The sequence below is a fragment of the Procambarus clarkii genome, chromosome 63 (assembly GCF_040958095.1).
Source record: "Procambarus clarkii isolate CNS0578487 chromosome 63, FALCON_Pclarkii_2.0, whole genome shotgun sequence".
Taxonomy (NCBI): domain Eukaryota; kingdom Metazoa; phylum Arthropoda; class Malacostraca; order Decapoda; family Cambaridae; genus Procambarus; species Procambarus clarkii.
This window is the reverse complement of record NC_091212.1, coordinates 31,760,975-31,777,397: the sequence shown is the minus strand read 5'-3', so window position 1 is coordinate 31,777,397 and position 16,423 is coordinate 31,760,975. Positions and strand designations below refer to the sequence as shown.

General features: G+C 41.2%; 1 protein-coding gene across 3 annotated transcripts in view; it reads left to right on the top strand.

Moving 5' to 3' along the window:
- LOC123769568 (uncharacterized) overlaps positions 1–16,423 on the top strand; it is a 270,062-nt gene that overhangs the window by 33,421 nt on the left and 220,218 nt on the right. For all 3 annotated transcript variants that reach the window (XM_069308837.1, XM_069308840.1, XM_069308839.1), the window contains exons 3-4: positions 1,051–1,102; positions 10,032–10,222. In XM_069308837.1, the coding sequence (XP_069164938.1) occupies positions 1,051–1,102; positions 10,032–10,222 (243 nt within the window). The remainder of the gene's footprint in view (positions 1–1,050; positions 1,103–10,031; positions 10,223–16,423) is intronic.

The window sequence follows — 16,423 nt, the reverse complement described above, 5'->3', positions numbered from 1 at the left end:
TTTTTGACAGATTCATTGGTTTTCAGGTGCGTATTTTCCTCATAGAGATTGTTTTTGCCATACTGGAGTTGTTCTTGGCTAGTGTGACAAGCTCTAACCTCGCGGAGAAGGGTTATTGCTTGTTGCTGTTGGTGTAGGTTCATGCCGTTAGCTTGATCCTCACTTTGAAGGCTCTGAATAATCATAATTTGAGCCTCAATGACTATCTTGAGATTGCTAGACACAGCTTTTTGAACAACTGATTGATTCTCATTCCAATTTTGGAAATCCGGTGAGGGACCAGCAGCATGCTTGAAATGTGAGAAGTGGGATGCTAGTGGGGAATTTGTAGATGATTGAGAGAAAACAACCCCCTGGCTCAGTACTCACCTAATTGTACTCACCTAATTGTGCTTGCGGGGGTTGAGCTTTGGCTCTTTGGTCCCGCCTCTCAACTGTCAATCAACTGGTGTACAGATTCCTGAGCCTACTGGGCTCTATCATACCTACATTTGAAACTGTGTATGGAGTCAGCCTCCACCACATCACTTCCTAGTGCATTCCATTTATTAACTACTCTGACACTGAAAAAATTCTTTCTAACGTCTCTGTGGCTCATCTGGGTACTAAGTTTCCACCAAAGTGGAAATAGCAGAGGGGAGAGCAGTGCCACCGCCACAGACCCCATTGGTCCCAGAGGGCAAAAAACAATGGCTGCTGGTATTGATCTGAATGAGTGCCTTGTTTGGAGATTTGTGTTTTTTTTCCCCTATGCAGCCCTGCTTTTGAAAGACATGGATGGTTGAGTATGGTATGGGGAAAATGTTGTAGTGGAAACTTGTGTCAGGCAGCACGAAGGCGGGCAGCAGGGACTGGTACTCACAGCAGGAGAGGATTGTTATGAATTTTGTTTACAATGGAATAAGTTGATTGGGTTGGTTACTGTTGGTGTGTTATGACATGCTTGGGCATACTTGAAATCAAGAAATGCACTTCTCTCATTTGTAATTAATTATACATTGAGTACCTCTGCCATTTGTAATTAATTGCTGCTGATATTTATATTTGCAGGTAAACAATTTTATCCATATAGATGGAAGAACGATGTGGATCCCAATTTTAGGTAAACCTTGGTGTTGTTACTATATTGAGCATTCTTTAATACAGTAGTCTGTTTTATTTCTAAAAACAACCTAGCTACCATATATATATATATATATATATATATATATATATATATATATATATATATATATATATATATATATATATTTATATATATATATATATATATATATATATATATATATATATATATATATATATATATATAATATATATATATATATATATATATATAATATATATATGTCGTACCTAGTAGCCAGAATGCACTTCTCAGCCTACTATGCAAGGCCTTATTTGCCTAATAAGCCAAGTTTTCATGAATTAATATATTTTCTCTAATTTTTTTCTTATGAAATGATAAAGCTACCCATTTCATTATGTATGAGGTCAATTTTTTTTCATTGGAGTTAAAATTAACGTAGATATATGACCGAACCTAACCAACCCTACCTAACCTAACCTATCTTTATAGGTTAGGTTGGGTGGCCGAAAAAGTTAGGTTAGGTTAGGTAGGTTAGGTAGTCGAAAAACAATTAATTCATGAAAACTTGGCTTACTAGGCAAATCGGGCCTTGCATAGTAGGCTGAGAAGTGCGTTCTGGCTACTAGGTACGACATATATATATATACATATATATATATATGTCGTACCTAGTAGCCAGAACGCACTTCTCAGCCTACTATGCAAGGCCCAATTTGCCTAATAAGCCAAGTTTTCATGAATTAATTGTTTTTCGACTACCTAACCTACCTAAAAAACAATTCATGAAAACTTGGCTTACTAGGCAAATCGGGCCTTGCATAGTAGGCTGAGAAGTGCGTTCTGGCTACTAGGTACGACATACATATATATACATATATATATATATGTCGTACCTAGTAGCCAGAACGCACTTCTCAGCCTACTATGCAAGGCCCAATTTGCCTAATAAGCCAAGTTTTCATGAATTAATTGTTTTTCGACTACCTAACCTACCTAACCTAACCTAACCTAACTTTTTCGGCTACCTAACCTAACCTATAAAGATAGGATAGGTTAGGTTAGGTAGGGTTGGTTAGGTTCGGTCATATATCTACGTTAATTTTAACTCCAATAAAAAAAAATTGACCTCATACATAATGAAATGGGTAGCTTTATCATTTCATAGGAAAAAAATTAGAGAAAATGTATTAAGGAAAATTTGGCTTATTAGGCAAATCGGGCCTTGCATAGTAGGCCGAGAAGTGCATTCTGGCTACTAGGTACGACATATATATATATATATATATATATATATATATATATATATATATATATATATATATATATATATATATATATATATATATATATATATATATATATATATATATATATATATATATATATATATATATATATATATATATATATATATATATATATATATATATATATATATATATATATATATATATATATATATATATATATATATATATATATATATATATATATATATATATATATATATATATATATATATATATATATATATATATATATATATATATATATATATATATATATATATATATATATATATATATATATATATATATATATATATATATATATATATATATATATATATATATATATATATATATATATATATATATATATATATATATATATATATATATATATATATATATATATATATATATATATATATATATATATATATATAAGATACACGCGCGCACACACACACACACACACACACACACACACACACACACACTGTGTATCGAATTTACTCAGTTTCTATGATCGAGCCACAGAGATATTACAGGAAAGAGATGGTTGGGTTGACTGCATCTATCTGGACCTAAAAAAGGCTTTCGACAGAGTTCCACATAAGAGGTTGTTCTGGAAACTGGAAAATATTGGAGGGGTGACAGGTAAGCTTCTATCATGGATGAAAAATTTTCTGACTGATAGAAAAATGAGGGCAGTAATCAGAGGCAATGTATCAGAATGGAGAAATGTCACAAGTGGAGTACCACAGGGTTCAGTTCTTGCACCAGTGATGTTTATTGTGTACATAAATGATCTACCAGTTGGTATACAGAATTATATGAACATGTTTGCTGATGATGCTAAGATAATAGGAAGGATAAGAAATTTAGATGACTGTCATGCCCTTCAAAAAGACCTGGACAAAATAAGTATATGGAGCACCACTTGGCAAATGGAATTTAATGTTAATAAATGTCATGTTATGGAATGTGGAATAGGAGAACATAGACCCCACACAACCTATATATTATGTGAGAAATCTTTAAAGAATTCTGATAAAGAAAGAGATCTAGGAGTGGTTCTAGATAGAAAACTATCACCTGAGGACCACATAAAGAATATTGTGCAAGGAGCCTATGCTATGCTTTCTAACTTCAGAATTGCATTTAAATACATGGATGGCGATATACTAAAGAAATTGTTCATGACTTTTGTTAGGCCAAAGCTAGAATATGCAGCTGTTGTGTGGTGCCCATATCTTAAGAAGCACATCAACAAACTGGAAAAGGTGCAAAGACATGCTACTAAGTGGCTCCCAGAACTGAAGGGCAAGAGCTACGAGGAGAGGTTAGAAGCATTAAATATGCCAAAACTAGAAGACAGAAGAAAAAGAGGTGATATGATCACTACATACAAAATAGTAACAGGAATTGACAAAATCGACAGGGAAGACTTCCTGAGACCTGGAACTTCAAGAACAAGAGGTCATAGATTTAAACTAGCTAAACACAGATGCCGAAGAAATATAAGAAAATTCACCGTCGCAAATAGAGTGGTAGACGGTTGGAACAAGTTAAGTGAGAAGGTGGTGGAGGCCAAGACCGTCAGTAGTTTCAAAGCGTTATATGACAAAGAGTGCTGGGAAGACGGGACACCACGAGCGTAGCTCTCATCCTGTAACTACACTTAGGTAATTACACTTAGGTAATTACACACACACACACACACACACACACACACACACACGCAACTATGGGGAACTTCAAAATTTTTTTAATGAGTGTAATTGGACAGAATTGTTACTAGGCAGGGAAGTAAATGAAATGTATGCCAAATTTTTAAAACTATACGAGGAAGGCACACAAACATTCATACCAAAACAGAGATGCAGGACCAGAAAACAGGATTGGTTCGACAGAAATTGTGAGAGGGCAAGAGACCAAAAGACACAAAAATGGAATCAGTATAGGAAGAGGCCAAACCCCCAAACATACCAGCGATACAAAGATGCGAGAAACAATTATACAGCAGTAAGGAGAGAGGCAGAAAGAAATTTTGAAAAAGGGATAGCAGATAAATGTAAAACAGAACCGGGCCTATTCTACAAATTCATAAACAACAAATTGCAGGTAAAGGATAATATCCAGAGGTTGAAAATGGGAAACAGATTCACGGAAAATGAAAAGGAAATGTGTGAAACACTAATTGAAAAGTTCCAAAGTGTGTTTGTACAAAATGAAATCTTCAGAGAACCAGACACAATAAGAATTCCAGAGAACAACATAGAGCGGATAGAGGTGTCTAGAGATGAAGTGGAAAAAAAAGAAGACCCCCTCAATTATAGACCTGTATCATTGACAAGTGTAATAGTGAAAGTATTGGAAAAGCTAATCAAAACTAAATGGGTAGAACACCTGGAGAGAAATGATATAATATCAGACAGACAGTATGGTTTTCGATCAGGAAGATCCTGTGTATCGAATTTACTCAGTTTCTATGATCGGGCCGCAGAGATATTACAGGAAAGAGATGGCTGGGTTGACTGCATCTATCTGGACCTAAAAAAGGCTTTCGACAGAGTCCCACATAAGAGGTTGTTCTGGAAACTGGAAAATATTGGAGGGGTGACAGGTAAGCTTCTATCATGGATGAAAAATTTTCTGACTGATAGAAAAATGAGGGCAGTAATCAGAGGCAATGTATCGGAATGGAGAAATGTCACAAGTGGAGTACCACAGGGTTCAGTTCTTGCACCAGTGATGTTTATTGTGTACATAAATGATCTACCAGTTGGTATACAGAATTATATGAACATGTTTGCTGATGATGCTAAGATAATAGGAAGGATAAGAAATTTAGATGATTGTCATGCCCTTCAAGAAGACCTGGACAAAATAAGTATATGGAGCACCACTTGGCAAATGGAATTTAATGTTAATAAATGTCATGTTATGGAATGTGGAATAGGAGAACATAGACCCCACACAACCTATATATTATGTGAGAAATCTTTAAAGAATTCTGATAAAGAAAGAGATCTAGGAGTGGATCTAGATAGAAAACTATCACCTGAGGACCACATAAAGAATATTGTGCAAGGAGCCTATGCAATGCTTTCTAACTTCAGAATTGCATTTAAATACATGGATGGCGATATACTAAAGAAATTGTTCATGACTTTTGTTAGGCCAAAGCTAGAATATGCAGCTGTTGTGTGGTGCCCATATCTTAAGAAGCACATCAACAAACTGGAAAAGGTGCAAAGACATGCTACTAAGTGGCTCCCAGAACTGAAGGGCAAGAGCTACGAGGAGAGGTTAGAAGCATTAAATATGCCAAAACTAGAAGACAGAAGAAAGAGAGGTGATATGATCACTACGTACAAAATAGTAACAGGAATTGATAAAATCGACAGGGAAGACTTCCTGAGACCTGGAACTTCAAGAACAAGAGGTCATAGATTTAAACTAGCTAAACACAGATGCCGAAGAAATATAAGAAAATTCACCTTCGCAAATAGAGTGGTAGACGGTTGGAACAAGTTAAGTGAGAAGGTGGTGGAGGCCAAGACCGTCAGTAGTTTCAAAGCGTTATATGACAAAGAGTGCTGGGAAGACGGGACACCACGAGCGTAGCTCTCATCCTGTAACTACACTTAGGTAATTACACTTAGGTAATTACACACACACACACACACACACACACACACACACACACACACACACACACACACACACACACACACACACACACACACACACACACACACACACACACACACACACACACACACACACACACACACACACACACACACACACACACACACACACACACACACACACACACACACACACACACACACACACACACACACACACACACACACACACACACACACACACACACACACACACACACACACACACACACACACACACACACACACACACACACACACACACACACACACACACACACACACACACACACACACACACACACACACACACACACACACACACACACACACACACACACACACACACACACACACACACACACACACACACACACACACACACACACACACACACACACACACACACACACACACACACACACACACACACACACACACACACACACACACACACACACACACACACACACACACACACACACACACACACACACAGATATACATTGGAATCAATACAGGAAGAGGCCGAACCCCCAAACATACCAGCGATACAAAGATTCGAGAAACAACTACACGGCAGTGAGGAGAGAGGCAGAAAGAAATTTTGAAAAAGGGATTGCAGACAAATGTAAAACAGAACCAGGTCTATTCTATAAATTCATAAACAACAAATTGCAGGTAAAGGATAATATTCAGAGGTTGAAAATGGGAAATAGATTCACGGAAGATGAAAAGGAAATGTGTGAAACACTAAACGAAAAGTTCCAAAGTGTGTTTGTACAAAATGAAATCTTTAGGGAACCAGATACAATAAGAATTCCAGAGAACAACATAGAGCACATAGAGGTGTCTAGAGATGAAGTGGAAAAGATGCTGAAGGAGCTAAGTAAGAACAAAGCAGTTGGTCCAGATGGAGTTTCACCATGGGTTCTGAGAGAATGTGCACCTGAGCTCAGCATTCCACTTCACCTGATTTTTCAGGCATCCCTGTGTACAGGAGCTGTAGCTGATGTGTGGAAAAAGGCTAACATAGTTCCAATCTACAAAAGTGGAAACAGGGAAGACCCCCTTAATTATAGACCTGTATCATTGACAAGTGTAATAGTCTAAATATTGGAAAAAATAATTAAAACTAAATGGGTAGAACACTTGGAGGAAAACGACATAATATCAGAAAGACAGTATGGTTTTCGATCTGGAAGATCCTGTGTAACGAACTTGCTCAGTTTTTATGATCGAGCCACAGAGATTTTACAGGAAAGAGATGGTTGGGTTGACTGCATCTATCTGGACCTAAAAAAGGCTTTCGACAGAATTCCCCATAAGAGGTTGTTCTGGAAACTGGAACATATTGGAGGAGTGACAGGTAAGCTACTAACATGGATGAAAAATTTCCTAACTGACAGAAAAATGAGGGCCATAATCAGAGGCAAGGTATCGGACTGGAGGAATGTCACGAGTGGAGTACCTCAGGGTTCAGTTCTTGCACCGGTAATGTTCATTGTCTACATAAACGATCTACCAGTGGGAATACACAATTACATAAACATGTTTGCTGATGATGCTAAGATAATAGGGAAGATAAACTTAGGTGATTGTCATGCCCTTCAAGAAGACCTGGACAAAATAAGTATATGGAGTAACACTTGGCAAATGGAATTTAATGTGAATAAATGCCATGTTATGGAATGTGGAATTGGAGAACATAGACCCCACACAACCTATAAATTATGTGAGAAATCTTTAAAGAATTCTGATAAAGAAAAGGATCTAGGGGTGGTTTTAGATAGAAAAATGTCACTTGAGGACCACATTAAGAACATTGTGCGAGGAGCCTATGCTACACTTTCTAACCTTAGAATTGCTTTTAAATACATGGATGGAGAAATACTAAAGAAATTGTTCACGACTTTTATTAGACCAAAGCTAGAATATGCAGCGGTTGTATGGTGCCCATATCTTAAGAAGCACATGAACAAACTGGAAACGGTGCAACGACATGCCACTAAGTGGCTCCCAGAACTGAAGGACAAGAGCTACGAGGAGAGATTAGAGGCATTAAATATGCAAAAACTAGAAGATAGAAGAAAAAGAGGCGATATGATCACTACGTTCAAAATAGTAACAGGAATAGATAAAATTGATAGGGAAGAATTCCTGAGACTCGGAACTTCAAGAACAAGAGGTCATAGATTTAAACTAACGAAACAAAGCTGCCGGAGAAATATACGAAAATTCACTTTTGTAAACAGAGTGGTAGACGGTTGGAACAAGTTAAGTGAGAAGGTGGTGGAGGCCAAAACCGTCAGTGGTTTCAAAGCATTATATGACAAAGAGTGCTGGGGAGACGGGACACCACGAGCATAGCTCTCATCCTGTAACTACACTTAGGTAATTACACACACACTGGAACCTCGATTAACGAGCGGCTCTATTAACGAGTTTTCCAGTAACGAGCAAGCCACTCGCAGCAAATTTGTCTCTATTGACGAGCTCGCCTCTATTAACGAACAAAACCACATGGTGCTTCCTAGCATCTCGCGGGTTCTCTCAAATCCTCGGACGCCTCCGACATCAGTGTTGTTGTTGTATCGCACACGACAAGCATCCCTCTGGATTTATTTGCACTGTTCTTTGGGTTTTTAGTGGTTTTGCGACTACAATTTGTAACACACGATGTCTGCAAAGCTGCTGCTTGCTGAAGATAGTGTTGTCAAGAGGAAGAAAGATACAATTACTGTGGATTTGAAAAAGGATATTATAGCAAAGCATGAGTGTGGTGTCTGTGTGACTGATCTCACAAGGGAGTGTGGCAGGTCCTCATCAACAATTTACATCATTAGTAAGGGAATGAGGAGGTAAGGGAGGATGCTGCCTCTTCCACTGAGATCAAGGAAGTATTGGGAATGTTTGAAAAGGTGAACGCATTCTTGGAAAAGCTGCTCTGATAAAGCAGTGACAACCCGGTGTGTGAAAATGTTTAATTAATTTATTACTTTGTGATAACACTGTGAAAGTGTTATCACTTTCGCAGGTATATGTCACTTGAATGTGACACACTTTTTTCTCTTGAATGCACCCAAACACTGCGCTCAAGTGTCATTTGAGCAAATATTTCTATAAAATCCAATTCTTATCCGATCGACTTGGGGATTGTATACAGGTTTGCCATGAAATTTCCGTTTTCTCTAATAGCCACATAGCCTATTTGGGAGAATGGCATTGTATTGTATCTGCGTGGTAAGACCATTATATTGTTGACACGACAAGTGTAATCGACGTAGTTTTTTATTTGGTGCTGGTCTAACGCATCCTTGTGTGACATTTGAAATGAAATTTGGGTGAAATTCCCAAGAAGAGAGAGTCTGCCTGACTCAGAGGTGGATTCTCCTTCCACACCATAACCCCTCTCCTCCTTTCCACCTCTCCATCGTCTCCCTCAAGCCAACAAAACATTTATAATTACATGTGCAGTATTATATTTACATAAAAAAATGTCATACAAGTATGGATGTTTTTGGAAGTGGAACGGATTAAATTTATTTCCTTTATTTTAAATGGCGAAATTTGTTTCTTAAGACGAGTTTTCCAGGTAACGAGCTCGGTGCCAGAACGGATTAAACTCGTTAATAGAGGTTCCACTATATAAAATTCCTTCTGAAGATGTATTAATATACAAAAGTACTTAAGGAAATTCCTGTTTCAATTCTTCCTCCGTGGTCTGACACTCACATTTTTCATCACGTGTTAATTTTCGTGATTTACACACATACATATATAATACCTATCATATTTAAGTACTGTATTTAAATATTTGTTAAATATTATTATTAGTATTTGTTGAACAAGCTTGTAAATATTGACATATTTATTTTTAAATTCAATTTAATTCAATGTTTATTCAAAAGAATGTGTAGAAAGAACACAAGAGTAATGTACAATTGTATTTTCTCACAGAAAATTGTTTGGGGATAGAACCTCAAGGCAGATTCAGTCAGTGGATGATGGCGACCACAGAGGCAGAAACATTGGGGCTGCCAGGGCATTTTCAAAAGCTGTCAAGGAAACTTACACAACAAGAAGTGATAAATTGAAGAAATCTAGAGTTGACTGTACCAGCCTATATTCTTCCTGTGCTAGTTTAAACAGTAAGACAAAATATGTACAATTTTAATATTGATTTTGTGTGGGAATTTTGCTCTTAGCATTCTATTCACACTGAATGCTGAGAATCAAATATTTTCTTCATGCTGAATGCTGAGAATCAAACATTCTCATCACGCTGAATGAATATTTAAGTCCTTAGGCTCTCCGATCATAAGTTTTTGTTTTTGTGAGCCTGAACATAAGTTTTTGCTGATCCACATCATTATAAACTTTTTTCTGGGAGGAGCCCCTTCGGCTCCCCAAAACTATTCAGGCTGATATGTATATCACTAAACTTTGGCATCAGTCAGTGTGTATGGAGTTCTAGGCCTACCGGTGACCATGAGCCAGAACCTGCCCCCCCCCCCCATCCTCAGAGAGGCAGGAGGAGCAATGACCTATAGAAATGCACATGTGATTTGGAGCATTCTATATCTGCCATCAACCAGGACAGGCACCCAGAAAGGTAAGCACCTCAAAACAAACCCCTATTTTGGTTAAAACAACGAAAATAAGTGGACAGAACTCTCCAAACGAAAACGAGCATGACATCACACGGGCCGCGTTGCACATTTGCACAGCTCCCCTCCCCCTGCCTCCCTGGGAGGGGGAAGGGGAAGCCCCAGACCCACCGCACCGGCAATCTAACCACTAGTTCGCGGGCTAATGTGATGCTGGTTTGGCCATGTGGCTCCAGCTCCGGTTTGTCTTGTTGTGCTGTACCTTGTGTGTGGTATTGCTTTTACAGTGGCCTGCGAACGGGAAGTAATATTCTCAGGTACTCGAGCTGCATGCACTTGGCATTACCTTCCCTGAGTCCCCTGTAAGTACTGCCCTTGGGGCTTAGGGTTCTCTTCAACAAGTCACCTTGGGGTCTACTTCTGTAGTCTTTTGGTGATTGACTGTCCCGTGTGTTGGGGGTTTTCCTCCATTGTTTACCTTGGGTAAAGTGGTAGATTTTGCACTGGTGGGTTACGGGGTACTGCGCTGCTAGTTTTCACTTATTACAGCAGCCGGCTCTGTTCCTCCTGGGACCGTTATCCTCTTGCGGGGGATTTTTCTTTTCCTTTTTGTTTTGGCCTGGTAGGGGGAGTCTGCATTTTGTTTTCCCTTGCCTCTGTTAGTTAGAGTTTGCCATCCTGTGTTCGGTGGTACCCCCTGCTTAGCCCCCGTGAGTGGATACATCCCGGAGGTTCAGCTTTAGAAGTTTGTTGGTAGACCTGGGGCGCTGAATGGCAGTACCCTGCCTGGGCTTACCCCTAGCGATACCAGTCTAAGGGCCCTGGGAATCCCCTTGGATGCACAGGGTTCAACGGATGTGATCCTTGTGTCTCCTTGTGCTTTATGCAAGTTTGAGGGTTGCTCTGTCCCCTTCACACACAGAGATCACACTAACGTGATGCATCAAATGAACAAATCCACAAGAGCCGTGACAAAGATTCGAACCTGCGTCCGGGAGCATCCCAGACACAGCCTTAATCGACTGAGCTACGACAGGGTAAAAGGGTTGAAACCAAAGTTCTACTGAACTTACTGGATCCCGTAGCCTCTCCGAGGCACAAACCAGGCTTTTACACAATCCCGCCCCCCTGCACCCGAGCTATGTCAATAGGCCGTTCTCCCTCTTCGCCCTTACATCGTCACACACAGAGATCACACTAACGTGATGCATCAAATGAACAAATCCACAAGAGCCGTGACAAAGATTCGAACCTGCGTCCGGGAGCATCCCAGACACAGTCTTAATCGACTGAGCTACGACAGGGTAAAAGGGTTGAAACCGAAGTTCTACTGAACTTACTGGATCCCGTAGCCTCTCCGAGGCACAAACCAGGCTTTTACACAACCCCCCCCCCCCCTGCACCCGAGCTATGTCAATAGGCCGTTCTACTCAGTCGATTAAGGCAGTGTCTGGGATGCTCCCGGACGCAGGTTCGATTCGAATCCTCGTCACGGCTCTTGTGGATTTGTTCTGTCCCCTTGTCTGAGAGCGAAGCTCATTGTTTGTGCCTCCATCATGTTGTCGGTTCGGTTGGTGACACCTTCGACCCAGAGTCCTGCGAGCTCTATTGCCTGTTTGTGACTCTCTTCACCCAATCTGATGATGACTTTATTTGGGTGCAGGCTGCTCAGGCATTTCATGCTCAGTATAGGTTGCTGTAAAGTTCTCAGTTTATTGCTTCCTCGAATGCCCCGCGGCTGCCCTGTTTTGCTTACAGGGACCTGGACTTGGAGGTGTTGGTCGCTTCGGCCTTGGTTCAGTCTGCACCCCCTGATTCTTGCCCTGCTGTGGTTCATTGCCTACCCCCCCCCTCCCCTTGCTTCTGGCTCTGAAGCATCTGAGAGCTTCGGCGTCGGAGTGAGGTTTAGAGGTTTCTGAGACTCGGACAGTTTCGAGGGTTGCCCCTTACGGGGAGGCTACAGAAGCGTTTGGGCCACTTCCTCCAGCTGTTTCATCGGGGTCTGACCAGTGGGCCTCTTCTCTTCCCACTTTTCCGGCTGCCCCAATTTTTTTCTGGTAAAGCCGGGACTTTGGAGGAGGGCTCGCACGCAAAACCTGATGTGGAGGTTCCTGGGGTCGGGGAGAGGCTGACTAGGGGGTCCACAACCCCGATGGACCCCGCCTCGATTTTCAAACCCTCTGAGTGGGGCTTTCTGTTAAAAGGAGTGGGGATTTTCTTTTTCCCTCTCTGCGTATGGGTTGGATTTGGGTTCGGCCCACCCTTGGTTCGGTTCCGTCCTTCCGGAGGTTTTTGGCCTCCCGCGTCTCCTACTGAGACGCGGGCAGCTATTGCCAGGTTTTCCTGGGGGGCAACCTTGAGCACGTTGATGAGTGCTTGTATGTTCCTGCCCTTCTGCGGGATGAGGCGCGTTTCAGCTTCACGTGCAGGTTCCCTCCCTTTTGGCTGCGCTGGTAATTACCTAAGTGTAATTACCTAAGTGTAGTTACAGGATGAGAGCTACGCTCGTGGTGTCCCGTCTTCCCTGCACTCTTTGTCATGTAATGCTTTAAAATTACTGACGGTTTTGGCCTCCACCACCTTCTCACTTAACTTGTTCCAACCGTCTACCACTCTTTTTACAAAAGTAAATTTTCGTATATTTCTCCGGCAGCTTTGTTTCGTTAGTTTAAATCTATGACCTTTTGTTCTTGAAGTTCCGAGTCTCAGGAATTCTTCCCTATCAATTTTATCGATTCTTGTTACTATTTTGAACGTAGTGATCATATCGCCTCTTTTTCTTCTATCTTCTAGTTTTTGCATATTTAATGCCTCAAACCTCTCCTTGTAGCTCTTGCCCTTCAGTTCTGGGAGCCACTTGGTAGCATGTCTTTGCACCTTTTCCAGTTTGTTGATGTGCTTCTTAAGATATTGGTACCACACAATCCCTGCATATTCCAGCTTTGGTCTAATAAAAGTCGTGAACATTTCTTTAGTATATCGCCATCCATGTATTTAAAAGCAATTCAGATGTTAGAAAGTGTAGCATAGGCTCCTCGCACAATATTCTTTATGTGGTCCTCAGGTGACAGTTTTCTATCTAGAACCACCCCTAGATCCCTTTCTTTGTCAGAATTCTTTAAAGATTTCTCACATAATTTATAGGTTGTGTGGGGTCTATGTTCTCCAATTCCACATTCCATAACATGGCATTTATTAACATTAAATTCCATTTGCCAAGCATTGCTCCATATACTTATTTTGTCCAGGTCTTCTTGAAGGGCATGACAATCATCTAGGTTTCTTATCTTCCCTATTATCTTAGCATCATCAGCAAACATGTTCATGTAATTCTGTAATCCCACTGGTAGATCGTTTATGTAGACAATGAACATACCGGTGCAAGAACTGAACCCTGTGGTACTCCACTCGTAACATTCCTCCAGTCCGATACCTTGCCTCTGATTACGGCCCTCATTTTTCTGTCAGTTAGGAAATTTTTCATCCATGTTAGTAGCTTACCTGTCACCTCTCCAATAAGTTCCAGTTTCCAGAACAACCTCTTATGGGGAACTTTGTCGAAAGCCTTTTTTAGGTCCAGATAGATGTAGTCAACCCAACCATCTCTTTCCTGTAAAATCTCTGTGGCTCGATCATAAAAACTAAGTAGTTCGTTACACAGGATCTTCCAGATCGAAAACCATACTGTCTGTCTGGTACTACATCGTTTTCCTCCAGGTGTTCTACCCATGTAGTTTTAATTATTTTTTCCAATATTTTGACTATTACACTTGTCAATGATACAGGTCTATAATTAAGGGGGTCTTCCCTGCTTCCACTTTTGTAGATTAGAACTATGTTAGCCTTTTTCCACACATCAGCTACAACTCCTGTATACAGGGATGCCTGAAAAATCAGTTGAAGTGGAATGCTGAGCTCGGGTGCACATTCTCTCTGAACCCATGGTGAAACTCCATCTGGACCAACTGCCTTGTTCTTACTTAGCTCCTTGAGCATTTTTTCCACTTTGTCTCTAGACACCTCTATGTGCTCTATGTTGTTCTCTGGAATTCTTATTGTGTCTGGTTCCCTAAAGATTTCATTTTGTACAAACACACTTTGGAGCTTTTCAATTAGTGTTTCACACATTTCCTTTTCATTTTCCGTGAATCTATTTCCCATTTTCAACCCCTGTATATTATCCTTTACCTGCAATTTGTTGTTTATGAATTTATACAATAGACCTGGTTCTGTTTTACATTTGTCTGCAATCCCTTTTTCAAAATTTCTTTCTGCCTCTCTCCTCACTGCTGTGTAGTTGTTTCTCGCATCTTTGTATCGTTGATATGTTTGGGGGTTTGGTCTCTTCCTGTATTGATTCCATTTTTGTGTCTTTTGGTCTCTGGCCCTCTCAATTTCTATTGAACCAATCCTGTTTCCTAGTTCTGCATCTCTGTTTTGGTATAAAAATTTTTGTGCCTTTATCATATATTTCACAAAACTTGACATACATCTCTTTCACTTCCTTGCCTAGCAACAAGTCTGTCCAATTATACTCACTAAAAAAATTTTCTATGGTGGCTGAGGACTTGCGCGCTCATGGTTTGTTGACTTCAGTCCTGGTTCCCCTCCCCCCTTGGAGCTGTCTAAGCATTGGCTTACGGAGGATGATGAGACTCTTGGGACCGTTCCCAGGTCTGGTGCCTTGGTCTTGGCTGCTCGTGCGTCGTCTGCGCTTCTGAAGCTGTTTGCGCCAGTCCTGCGGGATGCGGTGTGTTATGGAAAGGTATGTGATTAAACTGAGAGCGCCAATGGTACAAAAAAACCAGCGTTGAATGTAATGAAACGCCATTTTCTGGGTGAGTCCCGGAGGCTCCCCGGAGCTATCCCAGGCCGATATGCTAATGTCAGACTTTGGCATCAGTCATGTGTATGGAGTTCTTAGGCCTACCGGGGACCACAGCCAGAACCGGGCCCCCTCAGAGAGGCAAGGGGAGCAATGGCCTATAGAAGCCCCCGAGTGGTTGGAAGCATTCTATGTCTGCCATTGACCGGAACAGGCACCCAGAAAGGTAAGCGCCTCAAAACAAACCCCTATTCTGGTTGAAATTGCTACCAAAAGCCGAACTAGTGGATAGAACTCCCCAACCAAAAACAAGCAAACTAGTGTGACGTCACACACCGCCGCGCCGTTGTCTGCGCAGCTCCCCCCTCCCCGGGAGGGGGAAGGGGGAGCCCCAGACCCTCCACGCCGGCGACCCACACCTCAGGTCTTGAGGCTTGATGTCAAAAACGTAAAAAAACGCCGACTGGAGGGAGGGAGGGATGCCGGGGAGCCTCCGGGACTCGCCCAGAAAATGGCGTTTCATTACATTCAACACTGGTTTTCTGGGGGGAGCCCCGTCGGCTCCCCGGAGTTAACTACCCACAGACAGAAAAAGAGGGACTTATCCGGGAGGCGGTCGTCGCTCACTCCTCAACTCGAAGCCGACAACTGGCTGCAACCGCCGACCCAAAGCAACACAGGCCCGATGGGGGCCAGAGACATTCACAAGGTAACAAGCAGCCAGGACCCTGTTCGACCGCCAAAATCCCCGCGCCTGAATATCAGACAAGACATATATCCAAAGACGGCAGCAAGAGCCGCGAACTTACGAACGTCATGGGCACGGGGATAGACCGCAGGCTGGCTGGACTTAATAACCCTGCGGACGACCTGGGAGACCCGAACCCGCGAACAGGGAAGAAGGGAAACCGGATCAA